Source organism: Haliaeetus albicilla, chromosome Z (genome assembly GCF_947461875.1).
Source record: "Haliaeetus albicilla chromosome Z, bHalAlb1.1, whole genome shotgun sequence".
Classification (NCBI taxonomy): domain Eukaryota; kingdom Metazoa; phylum Chordata; class Aves; order Accipitriformes; family Accipitridae; genus Haliaeetus; species Haliaeetus albicilla.
Genome location: NC_091516.1, coordinates 11,445,209 through 11,462,505, shown reverse-complemented (window position 1 = coordinate 11,462,505; position 17,297 = coordinate 11,445,209). Strand labels below are relative to the sequence as shown.

The window sequence follows — 17,297 nt, the reverse complement described above, 5'->3', positions numbered from 1 at the left end:
TTAAAACATGGCAGATGTCAGAGATAATACCTTTCATAGCTAAGTAACTTTACCGCAGGCATCTGCAGCATTCAGGGATTTTTTCTCTTGCAAGAATGGGGGAGTCCCAGGGAATATTAAAGGCTCTGACGTAACCACATCTATTTACCTAGATAAAATTAGCAAGTTCTCATGGTGACTATAATATGCATACATACATGCCTGACATGTCAACGTAGACTGTAGGTATGTATGTATAGAAATAAATATTTGTCTTTGACTAACAAATCTTGGTTAAACATATGCTGGCATTTATGAATAAAAGACTATACTTACTATCACTGTACATTAAAATTACATATTTTCATGTAGTAACTCTCTAAATAGCTGACATCACACAAATGAGTTAATGAGCTTGCGAGTACCAAGTAAACATACTGCTAAATTAGGTAAACATACTTACTGCAGAGACTATCAGGAATCCTCCAGAATGTCGATACAGTTCATTAGTGTAGTTACGTATGTAAAATACAGCTCATTCCTGATGGATTTTCAGAAACAGCATTTCTCTAATGCTTTAATCTCTTGCAGTGCTCTCTATTATTCAGCAGAGATAGAGGCCTTTCTAAAAGGCAGCACTGGGATAAACAACAGTAACAGAGAGCTGCAGAGAAAGACAGACACCATGGCCTACTGACAGATTCTTCCCCCTACAAGCTGACAGGATGCTCCATGCACTGAGATTCAGTAACTTTAAATATGCAGAAATGCTTTCTTTCCAAATGTACTGCAATATCCCAGCTCCGGGCTCGCACATTTGCTGAAACCAACTGCAATGCATTTAAAAAACGTGTTCCTTCAACCTGGAGCTGCAGTGCTCCCAGACTGTCAAGCACAAACATGTTAAACAGCTCCTGGTTGCACGAAAGCCGGCATCATGCAGAAACCATTAAAATATTAAAGACAGACAATACTTACTCCAAGGTCAGCCCTGGAATTTGTAGCCTTTCCCGCTGGGCTTTCATTGCTGTTATGTGTTACCACACTCTATTGTAATCATGACACACATTCACTGGCAGCATTCTGGTGATGACAGAGAGCCAAAATGAACCACTATAAAGGAATGGACTAGCGATCTCTTGGGGGCGGGGGGAGGACCGCAAGTTTGGGTCCTTCCACCTCTAGCCGTCACGAAGAGCTGCCGGTTGCCTCTCTCAGGTTAGTGGCAGTGCACGCCGCGCTGATTTTGTGAAGCAAACGGCACCTTCAGTTGTGCACGTCAAGTAATTCATCCCCGGTATTCTGCAGCACCAGCCGCCGCGCCAACACACACGCGCACGCACACGTTGCACCTCAGAGGAAAGAGAGGTCCCCCTCACTACGCCAGCCCACAGCACACAAAAAGCCTCTATGCTTAAGACAGTTTCTCTTGGCAAATGTCAAACATTCACCACCCCCTCTGATCCTGCCGAATAGGATTTAGCCATCTTGTTTAAGTCACATTATCCCTTCCCTTGGTAAATAGACAGGCAGTTTCTGCAGTAATAGAACAGCACATCGCTGAATGAAAAACAGGCTCGTCTCCTTTAACAGGGAAAATTAATTGCCAAGGCATTTAAGAACAAATACATTCTTGTAACACTGAGGTTATACAAAAGGAAAAGTTATCAGTCTGTTCTGTCATGACTGAACTTGAGTTTTAAAGGGAAATTATCTAGAATTTTTACTAAGGGTGAGAGCCAGACCTAGAAATTGCAGAAAAGTTATAAATTTCAGGTTTAAAGGCAACTTCACTTAAAAGTAAACCAGTATACAACAGTTTATAAAGACAGTTTTAGATCAGTGCCACTGTGTAGGGTGCTGGTTTTCATTTAATTATATTCCTTTTTTATGTACTCTCTCTTAGTCTGAGATTATCCTTTTAATAAATAAAAATTGTGAATTGTTCCGTGAGGACTAGCATTTTTTTTAATGCTCTATAAAACACCATGAAAAGCAAAGGCACTGTGCAAGTACTTATTTTTAGTAATTTAAGAGCTAGAGTATTTTATCTCACCTGCATAGTTTTCCTGTGTAATTCTTAATTTGTACCTCTTGCACAACATGATAATGTCAACCACGTGATTTTATATTTTGCCAGAGCTCTGGCCCTGCTCTAGGCATGGACAACTTCTACAGACTAGTCAGAGCACAGGACCAAATGAAGCTGCTGCTCATTTTTGGAAGAAATTAGTGAGTTTACAGGTACAGAGTCATGTGTTTCAGAGACAGAGGGAAATCTCCTGGTTACGGAAACAGCTGAACTGGATTTGGTGAGCTAGACTGCTCTTTCAACCACACAGTAGAAAATAATGATTAAATTATCTCTTTTCTTTCTCCTACATGTATCTATTGGGAAGTACTTAAAATTTAACTGATGTATTACCTAGAGCCTTCATTTAAAGATATTGAAAACAAAACTGAAGCATACACAGAACTACGCATTTGAATTTCTAAAACATAACAGACATCTGGATTCTGATTACTAAGCTAAGGCCCCAGCAAGCATTACTACCCCCAGCATCCTGCAAGTAATCCTTCTAAGGAAGTTCTAAATTCTCCTACCTCCCAAAGAAAAAGAAAGGACGCGATCTAAGGGGTTAAATTCAAGATCACAAATCGCGATGGGTGAATTCACAGATTTGCAAGGGCACACCTATCAGCTAGATGCCCAACTCTGATTGGCACTTTCGAAACATGTTCTTCAAATTTTACTCAGAATGCGGCAAAACATCAATTTTTTGAAGATTTTCTTGAACTTGAAAAAAACCAGTACAAGAATCAACTAATAGTCAAACAGCTCCAACACTGAAACTATCAGGTGAAGCTGTCCATGCCTACAGTTTTTTTCATTATTTGAGTTTGGAGACAACCATTTAGGAATAGAAATTTAACAACAGAGAAGCAGAGTGTGAGGTACAACTACAGTCACAGGTCCCTGGCTCTCCCCTAGCTGCCAAGAACAGGCAGCTCCCTATTCCTGTTGCTCAGCACCTCTCAAACCAAGCTCTGTTCACTTAAAATTCTTCTGATAAAATCTCTTTTGTACATAAGACTTCTTCAGTCGCTGAAATGCCCTGTGTCTGATGGAGATAGAAAATTTTGACAGGTAAACTGTGACTGTGTGCATACCGCACACAAACACATTTATGTAAATGTTATAAAATGTTCAAAGGGCTTAACTTTGTGCATACTAGCGTTTAGTTAGGTACTTCGTCCTGTTATCTATGTTCATATATGCACACATATGTAACAGCAAAGTACTTGCTTTTTGTTGTATAAAGCTGTTAAATTTCCACTGAAGGCACAGAGAGTAGGAGACAGCTTAAAACCCCTAGGAGGACAGCCAGCTGAATCAGGACAGTACCACAATTATTTCCATACACAAACCAATAGAAGGATTAGCTCAGAAGGAGAAGGTGTGCTTCCTTTGAAAGTGCAATACAAATTTTACATGTTATTCCTATAACACTAATTTTAATAGTGGGGTGAATGGAAGAGACAAGTCCACAATCAAGGTGGGTTTTCTTCCACTGTTCTTGAAGCAGTGCAACAACGAGAAACATGTAAAAGAATAGTCCGTTGCTACAGACGGCTTTAGAGTGAAACATAAAAATTAGGCAGTAGGTAGATTTTACCTGCAGGAGGACAAGACTGCCAGCTTGTCTTGCTTAAAGGAGAACGAGTTGGACTGGCAATTGGACACAACAGCTTAAACATAAGCAACTGCATCCAAGGGCTATTTTGAGACCATGAAAAATCAACCTCTTCCCTGAGCTAATTCATGCAGGCACTTCATGTCACATTAATGGTAAATTATTCTAAGCTGAGATTGAGCTTTGACTTTGAAAATCCTTCTTCTATGCATTCTGCCTGATCCAGACATAAGTTTGGAAAGTCATGATTTACTGAAAAAGAGAGATGAATACATAGCAGAAGATCAAATTCTGCCTACCGTTACACCCTTACAGTTTTTGCGGGAATAAACGGGACTGCTTCACATATCTGGAGGCAAAATATAGATCCCATTTAATTAGACAGAGCCTTGCAAGGGAAAGCTGACTTCAGTTTCATCAAAACAATTGTTTGCTCTTCATTTCGGACTGCTTAGATTTCGTTCCATAAACATATAGTTGAGGAAGCAAGTGGAAGTTAAAAAGGAGGCTCATCGTACCACAAAAGATAAATCTCATTCATTCACTTGAAGTAACTGTAGTTTATTCCTAGGATAAATAACATTCATTATACTCGCAAAAGCTACAGTAAGGTCACTGTCTCAAAGGTAGTGATTTAAGTGTTTTCTTCTTCTTTGGCATCATCCCTAAAAATAGGTGTCATGAGTGCTACTTCATTAATGAAACCAATTCCATTAGTTTAACACAGCATTATTACCACAAAAGATTAAATTACCACAAATCCTGCAATAGACATGATAAGTAAAAAGTTTAATTCATCACTGGTTTGGGTTTGTGTGGCAGCGCTTTGGTAGTGGGGGAGGGGCTGCAGGGGTTGCTCCTGTGAGAAGCTGCTAGAAGCTTCCATGGCTCCAAGTCAGACCTGCCTCTGGCCAAGGCCGAGCCCATCAGCGACAGTGGTAGCGCCTCTGGGAGAACAGATTTAAGAGGAGAAAATCTGCAGCAGAGGAGGGCAGTGGGATGTGAGAGAAACGCCTCTGCAGACAACCAAGGTCAATGAAGAAGGAGGGGAGGAGGAGTGGGGGAGGAGGGGATGCCCCTGGAGCCCGTGGTGAGACGTCAGGCTGTCCCCCCCCCAGCCCATGGAGGGGAGCGGGGGAGCAGATGCCCACCTGCAGCCTGGGGAGGAGCCCACGCCGGAGCAGGGGGGTGCCCCCCAAGATGGCTGTGACTCTGTGGGAAAGCCCACGCTGGAGCAGTCTGTGCTTGAAGGACTGCAGCCCATGCAAAGGACCCATGCTAGAGAAGTTCGTGAAGAACTGCAGCCTGTGGGAAGGACCCATGTTGGAGAAGTACATGGAGAACTGTCTTCTGTGGGAGGGACCCCACGGTGGAGCAGGGGAAGAGTAAGGAGTCCTCTCCCTGAGGAGGAAGGAGCAGCAGAGACAAGGTGTGATGAACTGACCACAACCCCCATTCCCTGTTCCCCTGCACCACCAGGGGGAGGAGGTGGAGAGAACCGGGAGTGGAGTTGAGCCAGGAAGGAGGGAGGGGTGGGGGGAAGGTGTTCTAAGGTTTGGTTTTACTTCTCATTATCCTGTTTTGATTTGATTGGTAGTAAATTAAATTGATTTTGTTTTTCCCCCAAGTTGAGTGTCTTTTTTGCCCATGACCATAATTCGTGAATGATCCCTCCCTGTCCTTGTCTTTACCCTGGAGCACTTATTTGTATTTTCTCCTACCCAATCCACCGAGGAGGGGGGGGGTGTCGGGAACGGGACACCAGGAGGAGCAAGCAAGTGGCCTTGTGTTGCTTTGTTGCTGGCTGGGCTTAAACCACAACAATATGTGAGCCCATAGCACTATAAACTCACAGGGAAGGGGGATGAGTGTTTGGTAGCCCATGACAGAAAGACATACTAGATGACCCCTTCCAGCCTTAAGTTCTGTAAGTCTCAACATCACGGCTCTATTGACATTTACAGGCATAGCCATAAATCTGACACCAGTAAGCAATTTACAATAATGCATTTTATTAATGTGTCAGTGGAGTACATGGTAAAAGCCCAGGTGGTTTTCCAAAAGACGTTGCCAGAGCCTATTTAGAGCTATAAGCCTTACTATTCTGCAAGGGATTTGTTTTTAAATTATAGTTTTCAGAAGCACTCTATTAAATTCAAATGTATTTTTAGTAACTTTTTATAAATGAGTTGCATATTCTGCTGATAGCTCTATGGTATTGTTCACATTACTAAACAAAGGAATAGATCAAAAGAACATGTTTATTAGCAATGTTAATTATCCATTAAAAAATAACAGAACTGCTGTGTAGACCTCTGCTAGGTTAACCCAGCAACTGGTTGTCAAATTAAACATCTTAACTAAAACCACTGATCCTAAAACACTGCAGACAAATGGAATCAATAATGTGCACCAGCCAAGATCTGGCAAAATCTCTCCACAACCTCACTCACTCCTACTCCTCTGCAGTGAGTTTCAACAGATCTGAAATGTTCCCTGCAGCCAGAATAGCCTCCTCGTATGCAGAAGCAGATGATTTTAAGTTGAAGTGGGACTGATGCTGGCTGCTCCTGCAACACTGAGAGCTCAGAAGACAGATCAAAATAATGAAGGTATCTGGCCGAAAAGTGAAAGAGAGCAGCTCTTTACTCTTTGTCTAAATATCATTTGGGTTGCTATTATAGATGACAGCAAAAAAACAGCAAGAGGTGCAATGCATTTAGGTAGCCTTCCTCATATTCCACCACAGTCTCCCATCTCCCTTTATTAGGTAGCATCATTTCTGCATCTGCCTGTGAAAGCTCCAAAATAAGATTTATACAAAATCAAAAGCTCAGCCAATACAATGGCACACCTTTTGTCAAAATCTTTTCTTCTGGAAAAATCCCAGAGTAGCTACTTCAGATTTAGGGAACCTCCTAGCATATTTCACGTACTATAAGAATATTAAAAAAAATTCCTAATCTGAAATTAGAAAGCAATAAAAATAGCTCAACTAATAAAGTCTCTTGTCAACAGACATCAAGCTAGTATCAAAACTGTAAAAAGCTTGAGAAATCAGGCTTTAGTAATAATAATAGTCTCAATCTGCACTGCCTTTCAATACAAAAGGAACAGCATTAAAAGAACTAGAGGCAAAAATAGATCTACTTCTTGGAGAGTTCTACATTACACGGGGTTTAAACAGTTGTTTGTTTTTTTAAATTCAAGAGCGTTGTTACACGGTGATAACCCAAACCCAGGCTCTTGATGAGCATTTGTTTATCTGGTCCTTATTTAGGCTATATTTTAGTGCTAATTGATGCTGTTTAACTTTCCTGTATTTATTTTTCCATCAAAAGAAATACATTGAAAACATAAAAAATCTTCTATTGAATAATTTTGTAAGATCATGATGGTATCTGAGGATCTTCTTCAAAATGTTAAAGCACAAATAAATCATTTCATGATTCTACAATCTAGCCTGCAGCCCTTCTCTAAAACCCTACACCTGTCTATCAACAACTAATATGTACCTAGAGAGTTACTAAGCTCTGTTTTGGCTGATCAATTGATTGATAACTGATTCCTTATTAAGGCCCCTTCATGCACACGAATACATATATGCCTGCAGAAGCTTCTCCTCAACAGCTCTGTAATGCTACCACATATATGCCTGATTTTTTTTTTTAAATACAGCTCCTGATCCTCTCTAGATAGTCACTAGACAAACAGGGGCAGGCAAGCGCTCTGAACAGAGAGGAGCAGCAGAAATAGAGCAGTCAGTCTTTCACCACAAAAAATCAAGAAGTTTGAAGTTCATTGTCTTTCTTAAACTTGTCTTATGCTTACATAAAGCCCTATACACATTTCCACAGGGAATTCTGTCATTACAGACACGCACAAATGAGTAATACTGTCTGTTATGAGACAGTATTTTCTTCCATGAAAGCAGATACTTAAAATATGGCATCAAGTTTCAGCAGAAAGTTTTGGCAATTAATCCCATGAAAGTAATGATACATTATAAAGAGAGCTAGAAGGAAGTCAAGAGATCATCTTCTCCCTCCCCAAGAGAGGTCCATTATACTTATATTACCCTATCACTTCAGCCAGCTGTTTGTTTCCTCTGTTCTTAAAAGTTGACAGTGATTCCACAACACTCCCAGGTACTCCACTCCTCTGCTTCAGTATTCAGAGACAGTAAATTTTTCAGTGGTGTCTAAGCTGAATCCCCTGTAACAATTTAAACACATTATGTCTTGCTTTACACCCCAGTAACATAGAAAACACTTTTATTTCCTGCTCATGGCAGCACACACTTGAAGACTTTCACGATCACCCCTCAGCCTTCTCTTCTCTAGAGTAAATAACCCCAGCTTGGTAAATATTTTTCCATAGATCATGTCAAGTTTTCAAAGCAGCTGACAGTTGTTATTTGTTCTCCAGCTGATCCACCTCAACACACAGCAGTCAAACCTAAATGCAGCACTCCAGCATAAGGTCTTGCAAGTTCTGTGTGGGGTAGAATAATGCTGCATGCCTTGCAGCTCAAAACGTCAGCTTCCCAGCATGTGTACCCTCTCCCCGCATTTCCCCCCCCCCCCCCGCAAAAGCATCACACTGTGAAACCATTATACCTCTCAGATCCTCCTCTGCAAACTGATGCCTGTCCGTCTTGCATCTGAAAAGCTGAGTATTTCCTGCTGAAGTAAGAACTCTCAGGCTTGTCCTATTTTACTTGGTATATTTTTGCCAGGTTGTCAGAATGATTTTGAAACCCCATACTGTTCTTCAATATACTCGCATTCTTCCCAGCTTGTTTCTGCTGCAAACTTAATAAATACCATCTATTCCATCATCTAGGTCACTAATGAAAAATAATTACTAAAGCAGTCATCCAGGTTTCTTATACCTGCAGCCCAGTGTAACTTCCTGCTTAGTGTTTCTACCCTACATTCAATATAGCAAAAGGTTCTCAAAAGTGACAATATCCCTACCTCATGCCCCTCCCCCCCCACCCCGACAGATTTGCTGGTATGGCTTGTTGGTAGAACTTGGCTAAAAAAAACCAAACCAAAACATAGTTCAGATTTTCAGTAATCTGAAAGCTTTCTGGATTTAGATTTATGTAGATGTATTCTTGGTACATCTGACAGACCCGTTTCAACCATAAAAAGAGCCATATTTTTAAACGTAAATGAAAACATTTTAAGTGTCTCCTAGCAGAATCTAGGAGAGAAGCATCCACAAAGTATGAAAACAATCTATAAAAACTCATCTTCAGCAGCATCTCAGTGATACTAAGAAGAATCATGGAATAGTTAAGGATGGGTCTCAAGGCTATACACACCCACGGATGTAGAACGTGCCTGGTTTAATCCCATTTCCATCATGTGCTGTGTTGAAGTGGAATGCACGTCTAGTCACCAGACTGCAAAATAGTACCATGTAGTAGAGGGGAAAAAAGCATTCCCAACATCTATGTTCCCTGCACAGCCTTTACAAAGGCACAGGAGAGCTTTTCTGTTCAGGCTAGAAAGCAAGAACTTGTTTGTTTCCAGCAGCATGCTCAGCCCCATGTTAGGGACACCTGGGATAGCATGTTTGTCTTAAATGTTATGCTTGCCTTCACTGCCTAGGGGCATGACCACACGAAACATTCGTAAGTGAAGCCACTGGGATATGAGGAAACGTGATTATATGCAATTACAATGCCTTTTGCACGATGGCAACCAACACACAATAAATATAAAGTAAGAGACTGCCAAAACCTGTGTCAGCCTTTTAGACTGTCACTCACTCTCCCTGTGGCAGTTATCTGCCATTCCTTTCAGGCAAGCATGGCAATATTATGGATCCACTTATCCCCAGTACTCTTTCTGACCTTTTCACAGGCCTGTGAGAGCTGTCACAACACACCTTAGTAAACTTCACAGGTCTAAGCTTGACTGGCTTGCTAGGGAAAAACATCACAGAGAAGTGGAAACACTACAACATTTGGGAGAAAGGACAAGAGGACAGAGATGGCAGAGAAGAACAACACATGGATCACAGGGAAGTATGCTAAAGCCAGGTTAGCTGCTGCCATGACTCAGGGAGCAAAGACTTGTGAAAGACTGAAGAGGCAGAACTGGCTAATGTTTAGCCCTTGCAAAACAGAAAGGTATCCTGCCAAAGCAGCATTTTCCTTCTTCAAACCTACAAAAGAAAAGCTCTGTCCTGGTGCCATCCATCCGCCCCTTTCCTTTTCAGCCCACCACAGAAGCCACCCACCTTCCTGCTGCTCACGCTGTTGGCTGAAGTAAACTATTCACTTTCTGCAACCTCCAGTCTCACAGTGAGCCATCAACCCCTCCCCAAGCACTGCTCATGGTCCCTGCCCCTCATTTTAGTCCCAGGAGCCATCACCCATCCTCCCATAAACAAAGCACTTGGCAACCAGGTTCTTGGCATGCCTATCCCCATAGGAAAACTACATTCACAGAGCCAGTCCTGCAAGCCTAAACCTGGCTCAGGATCCCTGCCCCAGCTCTCCACTGCTCTATCCCAGAGAACACACATGTAAGGAAGGCGCTCCGCTTCAGGCAAAGGCTGAAAATACGAATGGATGGAAAACCTCCAGCAACACAGAAGTGTGCCAAGAACTGCATTCAGTCAACAAAACTTTGTAAGAGGGTAAACATGACCCGTAACTCCCATTGGAAGCAGGAGGCAGATACTAGGATGGAGGGAAGTCAACCAGGCCCAGAAGTTTTAGGCAGAGACAGAAATGGTGGTAGAGGCAAAAATGGCCACGGCCACAAACATTATGCAGTATGTTCACAAGGCACTAACAAACAAGAAACAGCCAATGTCACCTAACTACAGAGCAGACACCATTCCCAGCCTTGGACAATGGAGGCCCTGACAGTCAGCACAGGGTGCCTCCTGCTGCCACACTGCACTCTGGCTGCTTTAAAACTTAAAAGTCTGTCTAGGGACCATGGACACACATTCCTTCCCAAGATCAAACCAGCCTTCCCCCTCCTCGAACTCTTCCTGCAGCTGTCTCACATGTTGTTGCCCAGGACTACAGCATAAAGCCTTCAGAGGAAGATGCGTCAGGATTGTTAGCATCTCCCAGTTTGTTCAAGATCTCTGCCAGTGAGGACATGCCTACTTTGCCGCTCCTCTGACATCCAGCTGTTGTCCCTAGTCCTCCAGAAGGAAGCGTTCATCTTCTGAAACTTCATGTGATTGCCAGTCCCTCTCACATCCAGCAGCAGCCTTCCGATACTGACAATGAAGTTAGCTTTTACTCTTCTTTCTCATGGCACAGGTTAAGGAGCAGAATCCATTCTTCAGGGCCCCAGGCTGGCATTTTTAGGAGGACAAAGGATTGCTGGGAGGATAGTTGTAAGAACAAAAGGGGAAAGAAAGGGAGACAATCATGAAGAGCTAAAAGGTTCAGAAAGGGGCACATCATGGGGCCACTGACACACAAGGGAGGTTGGGCATAAAAAAGACTAGTGGATATGACAGCTTAGTGAAAGAGAAAGGTGAGAGCCAAGGATTGTGGGTCATGGATGACAGCCAGTATGAAGGCACAGATGCCATCCAGCTCTTGACATAGCAAAGGAAGCACATGAGGACACTACATGAACTCAGTGATCCAAGAGCATTTTCCCAGTACAGATGTGCTCTGTACACACTCATTGTTTAGTCCCTTACCTCCCCATAAGGGGTACGAGTAAATCAGATTAACATCTCACAGAGGATCTTCCAATTTGGCTTCATCCAAAATAAATCTCTAGGGTGCATGTAACAGAACAGTACAGTGTAAGAGAATGTAGTAGTACACTACTACAAACTAAGAGGCTAATACTAGAAAGTATCTACGCAGCTACTTTTTCAGGTGGTCTTTCCAGTATTTTTATCCCAAGCTATGCAGCAGCTAGGATGAAGATCTTGACTTAGAGTTCTGGGGGAAGCCAGCACATGGCAGCAGGTTTCATTTGCTCCTCAGAAAATACTGAAGTATTCTGCATAAACAGGAGTTTCCCAAATGCTTTATGCCAAGGCATGTAACTCTGTGGTAGTCCAGCTGAATGACAAAGAAACTGCAGATAACAAATACATGAATATCGTTTATGATAAGCAACAGTACTGGTTTAGAATACTGACAACAATAAAAAATGTTCAAATTTGCATTTCACAGGAAAGAGGAAGGGGGAAAAAAGACTTCCCTCCTCCTTTAAGATAAAACAGAAGTGGCTCATTGGGATTTCATGATCCTTACATCTCTAGAAAGTCACCCTATCCTCCACTTGATGGAATGGCAATAATACTGAAAATTCCGAGGGGAAAATCTGTAATGCCAGAATGTCTGCCAGCAGATGCAAGGCAGGCAGATCCCTGATATTCAGCAACTGTCTCTTTTACCTGAGAGCAGATATCTAGAACAGAGGTGTCGTGGTTTAACCCCAGCCAGCAACTAAGCACCACGCAGCCGCTCACTCACTCCCCCCCATCCAGTGGGATGGGGGAGAAAATCGGGGAAAAAAAAAGTAAAACTCACGGGTTGAGATAAGAAAAGTTTAATAGAACAGAAAAGAAGAAACTAATAATGATAACGCTAATAAAATGACAAGAGTAGCAATAAAAAGATTGGAATGTACAAATGATGCGCAGGGCAATTGCTCACCACCTGCCAATCGACACCCAGCTAGTCCCCGAACGGCGATTCCCCGCCCCCACTCCCCAGTTCCTATACTAGATGGGACATCCCATGGTATGGAATACACCGTTGGCCAGTTTGGGTCAGGTACCCTGGCTGTGTCCTGTGCCAACTTCTTGTGCCCCTCCAGCTTTCTCGCTGGCTGGGCATGAGAAGCTGAAAAATCCTTGACTATAGTCTAAACACTACTGAGCAACAACTGAAAACATCAGTGTTATCAACATTCTTCACATACTGAACTCAAAACATAGCACTGTACCAGCTACTAGGAAGATAGTTAACTCTATCCCAGCTGAAACCAGGACAACAGGTGATATCATTGCTACCAGAGGAACAAATATATTGTGCAGAAACCCGAGTGCTTCTTTCCTTAAAATAAAACCAAACATATATTTGTAGATAATACCTCACCTTTAATCTCTACTGTATTTAGTTTGTGTGGTGGGGTTTTGGTAGCGGGGGAGGGTCTGCAGGGGTGGCTCCTGTGAGAAGCTGCTTGAAGCTTCCCTGGCTCAAAGTCGGACCCGCCTCTGGCCCAGGCCGAGCCCATCAGCGACAGTGGTAGCGCCTCTGGGAGAACAGATTTGAGAAGGGGAACCGGCAGTGAGTAGTGGGATTGGAACGTTAGAGGAACCCCTCTGCAGACCCCCAGGTCAGTGAAGAAGGAGGGGGAGGAGATGCTCCAGGCACTGGAGCAGAGATTCCCCTGCAGCCCATGGGGAAGACCATGGTGAGGCAGGCTGTCCCCCTGCAGCCCAGGGAGGTCCATGGGGGAGCAGATATCCACCTGCAGCCCGGGGAGGACCCCACACCAGAGCAGGTGGATGCTGGAGCAGCGGAAGACTGAGGAGTCCTTCCCCTGAGGAGGAAGGAGTGGCAGAGAGTGTGTGTGACGAACTGACCACAACCCCCATTCCCTGTCCCCCTGTGCTGCTGAGGGGGAGGACGTAGAAAAAATCAGAAGTGGAGTTGAGCCAGGACGGAGGGAGGGGTGGGGGAAAGGTGTTTTAAGATTTGGTTTTACTTGCCATTATCCTGTTTTGATTTGATTGGTAGTAAATTAAATTGATTTTGTTATTTCCCCAAGTTGAGTGTCTTTTTTGCCTATGACCATAAGTGGTGAATGATCCCTCCCTGTCCTTGTCTTGACCCACGAGCTTTTCTTTATATTTTCTCCTCCTCATCCTACCACCAGGGAGAAGTGAGCAAGCAGTCTTGCGGTGCTTTGTTGCTGGCTGGGCTTAAACCACGACATACACCAAAAATAAAAGGGGGGGAAAATCTATCGTTAGAATTCTTTAAGCAGAGTACAGGTTCATCAAACAATCATATAATCTCCCCTGAGCCCCACCATGACCCCAATCCTACAGAGGCTAAATGTGTGCAAGCTAGAAATTGCACAGCCTCAGAAAGCTCTCTCTGTAGATTAAGAGATTATTCAAATCTTTGTAGCATCAGTCCTAAAAAAAATCAATTCATCAATACAGCATAGGGCAGCCTGGATCATGCAATTCATGAGGACATTACAGCTCCTTTGTGACAATTCTTTTTGACAAACTTCGAATTTTCCTTAACTGAAGAAAACTGGACTTCCCAAAATTAATGCCACTGGGAAAAAACAAACAATGAACATGCTGTTTCAGTATGTCAGATTTTTGATGTTTACTATTTGAAATTCAAACTGAGCTGACTAGCAGTGATTACCCACATGATGTTCTTCTGCAGTTTTCTCATTCGGTAACTACTTTCTCAGGCAGCAGAATAAAACAGTTGGTTATATCATCATTTGTTCTTTTTGTCTATGTCATACAATTTTAAAGTGTTACTAGAACTAATATCAAAGACAAGTAATCATACTCACAATGCAACTTCTGTTCACAGAACATACGAGAGGACACAGCCAATGCTAATTTCAAAATACTTATAGCAAGTATCTTCCAAAATATTGTTATTCAATATGCATCTACCAAATTTTTCACCAAAAGTCAGAATTTAATCATGTAATTATTGCGCTTGCAAACTAAGTTATCCCTAGACCCCAATCTGCTGCTCAGAGATCACTACTCCCTTGCCTCAGCAGCTCACCATTAAATTACCCTAGCATTTTCCCTCTGCTCTCGCTATATGCTTTGCTGCTTCTATGCACATAGAAACACTGCAAACACCACAAACTGCCAATTCAAGAGGTAATGCAGGATAGAAGGACAGAACCAAGAGAAACAGAGCAGTTCAGTGAAAAAGAGCACAAGCGGAAAAGGCTGCTCAGGGAAGCGGACTGTCACATGGGAAGAGCAAGAACAGTAGATTAGCCAATTTGTCAGACCTCCATCCCATTACTCTTTTTTGCCTCATTTTGTCAGGTTCACTATTCAAGTTTTAGTAGTGAACTGACGAGGTCTTTTCTACTGCTACTTCTCTGTAGAGATTCAATTATTTTAACACCTCAGCACCTGCCTTCATCTCACTAGCAATCCATTAGCCATGAGATCTCGTCCTCTAACATGTAGGTTGAACCTCATGTGCTATAAAAGAATTAACTGCAGGTACGCAAATACTTTAAATATTTAACATTTCATATAAAATATTCTACTGCAAAAACATTTTTTAATTTAGGCAAAACACGAAGGCACCCAGATACTTGATTTTCTTTGCTTCCTCCAAGAATCATGTGATTCCCCCAACCTGGAATTCTGCAACATTCCTACAGGAAAATGACTTGACCCTAGAGGCTCATTTCATTTTGCTTTTTTTTCTTGAGGCTTAATCTGATCACAATTTTGATAAAGAATTACTTAAGATTATTTTTCATTCTTGACCCTGTCCTGTCCTTGCCTAAGTAGCCAAAACAAAACTCCAGCAGGGCATAGCATACCCAGAGCACTGTGGAGAAGAGTGATACCTGGTGAAGCATGGGTCAGGTGCTAATTTACATTACTTAATGTCATGGTTTAAGCCCAGCCAGTAACAAAGCATCACAAAGTTGCTTGATCACTCCTCCCTGCCACTGGCCCCAGTGAGATGAGGAGAAAATACAAAGAAAAGCTCGTGGGTCAAGACAAGGACAGGGAGGGATCACTCACCAATTATGGTCATGGGCAAAAAAGACATTCAACTTGGGGAAAAAACAAAATCCAAAACAAGGATAATGAGAAGTAAAACCAAATCTTAAAACACCTTCTCTACCCCCCTCCCCCTCCTTCCCAGCTCAGCTCCACTCCCAATTTTCTCCACATCCTCCCCCTGGCGGTGCAGGGGAACAGGGAATGGGGGTTGTGGTCAGTTCATCACACCTTGTCTCTGCTGCTCCTTCCTCCTCAGGGGGAGGACTCCTCACTCTTCCCCTGCTCCACCGTGGGGTCTTCCCACAGAAGACAGTTCTCCACGAACTTCTCTAGTGTGGGTCCTTTGCATGGGCTGCGGTCCTTCAGTCACAGACTGCTCCAGCGCGGGCTTTTCCATGGAGTCACGGCCATCTCTGGGGGCATTCCCCTGCTCCGTCGTGGGCTCCTCCCCAGGTGCAGGTGGGCATCTGCTCCCCTGCTCCCCTCCATGTGCTGGGGGGGGACAGCACGGGCTGCAGGGGCATCCCCTCCTCCCCCGCTCCTCCTCCCCTCCTTCTTCACTGACCTCGCTGTCTGCAGAGGGGTTTCTCTCACATTCCATTCTCCTCCCCCACTGCAGTTTTCCCCTTCTTAAATCTGTTCTCCCAGAGGTGCTGCCACTATCGCTGATGGGGTCAGCCTTGGCCAGAGGCAGGTCCAACTTGGATCCATGGAAGCTTCTAGCAGCTTCTCACAGGAGCCACCCCTCTAGCCCCTCCCCTGCTACCAAAAAACCCCGCCACACAAACCCAAAACACTTACACCACAGCACTTACAGAACAACAGATAAATACCACGTTACACAATTAAGCTTTAAAACGTGAACACCTCATTTTCTGGACATCAATCTTCCAGGTAGCCATATTACTTCAAGAAATGTTGTGATGTTCTGGGCCTTGTAAATGTATCTAGGTGATTAAAGAATATAATGGACAATGCTGGATGAACACATGTGCCATTAATATAACAAAGAATAGTTTTAAAATACACAAAAAAAGTCATCACTATCTGACTTTTGCATGTTTACATACAGACTGTGTGTGCATGCACACACACAAACAGATGAGCATGAATTTACCTGTAACGAGGTTTCACAAAACTTTAAAATATCCTCAAGCAGTGCATACATCTTTCACTGAAGAGAGACATGATGAATTACATTGAAAAAGATAGTACCTTTCTCTTCCACGTGATGTGATAAATCGTAAAGAGAGGATGTCACTGTGTAAAACCCACACATATACCAGTAAAACATGGGTCAAGACACAGCATGCAGAGTTATGTAATAATATTAATATTATTACACAAATGAAGCAGGGATGCAAATGTGCATGTGAAAGCACCAAAAGAAACAATGCAACAAGATTAAACAGAATGGCCTATTCTGATAGCCATGGACACAACTAGCATCCATAAAATACCAAGGGATGTGTTGTCAACATCAAAATCAGGCCTGTGCTCTCCACAGCACAGACTTGTCTGCAGAAGACCCTGCACTGAAAGCAGGAAGATGGCAACAAGGCTACACAGCACACTGCACATGCCATTATCCTTCCCATTAGCTCAACACAACTTTAAAACAAGGAAACACAGACAATGGGCAGCAGATGTGTAAAATTTATGGAGGCTATGGTAACTGTTGGCTCCTAAAGCACACAAAAAACATGTCCAAAAATGAGCTTTTCATTGTCAATCACAAGGAACCCAAGAGATGCGATAAGGACCCAACAGCTCATGGCCCTTGTCCCCCATGGCATACACAAGCGACCAGCCCAGACACATAGACTTTGTGAAGTATTTGAATTCCTTGTTCAGAATTTGCAT

General features: G+C 43.1%; 1 protein-coding gene across 8 annotated transcripts in view; it reads right to left on the bottom strand.

The window, feature by feature from the left end:
• MAST4 (microtubule associated serine/threonine kinase family member 4) overlaps positions 1 to 17,297 on the bottom strand; it is a 307,197-nt gene that overhangs the window by 137,779 nt on the left and 152,121 nt on the right. The window contains exon 1 of one of the 8 annotated variants that reach the window (XM_069776443.1): positions 958 to 1,315. The exons of the other annotated variants lie outside the window; for them this stretch is intronic. Within the exon in view, the coding sequence (XP_069632544.1) occupies positions 958 to 1,004 (47 nt within the window). The 5' untranslated portion in view covers positions 1,005 to 1,315. Of the gene's footprint in view, positions 1 to 957; positions 1,316 to 17,297 lie in introns of those variants that run through there. 8 annotated transcript variants of the gene reach the window in all.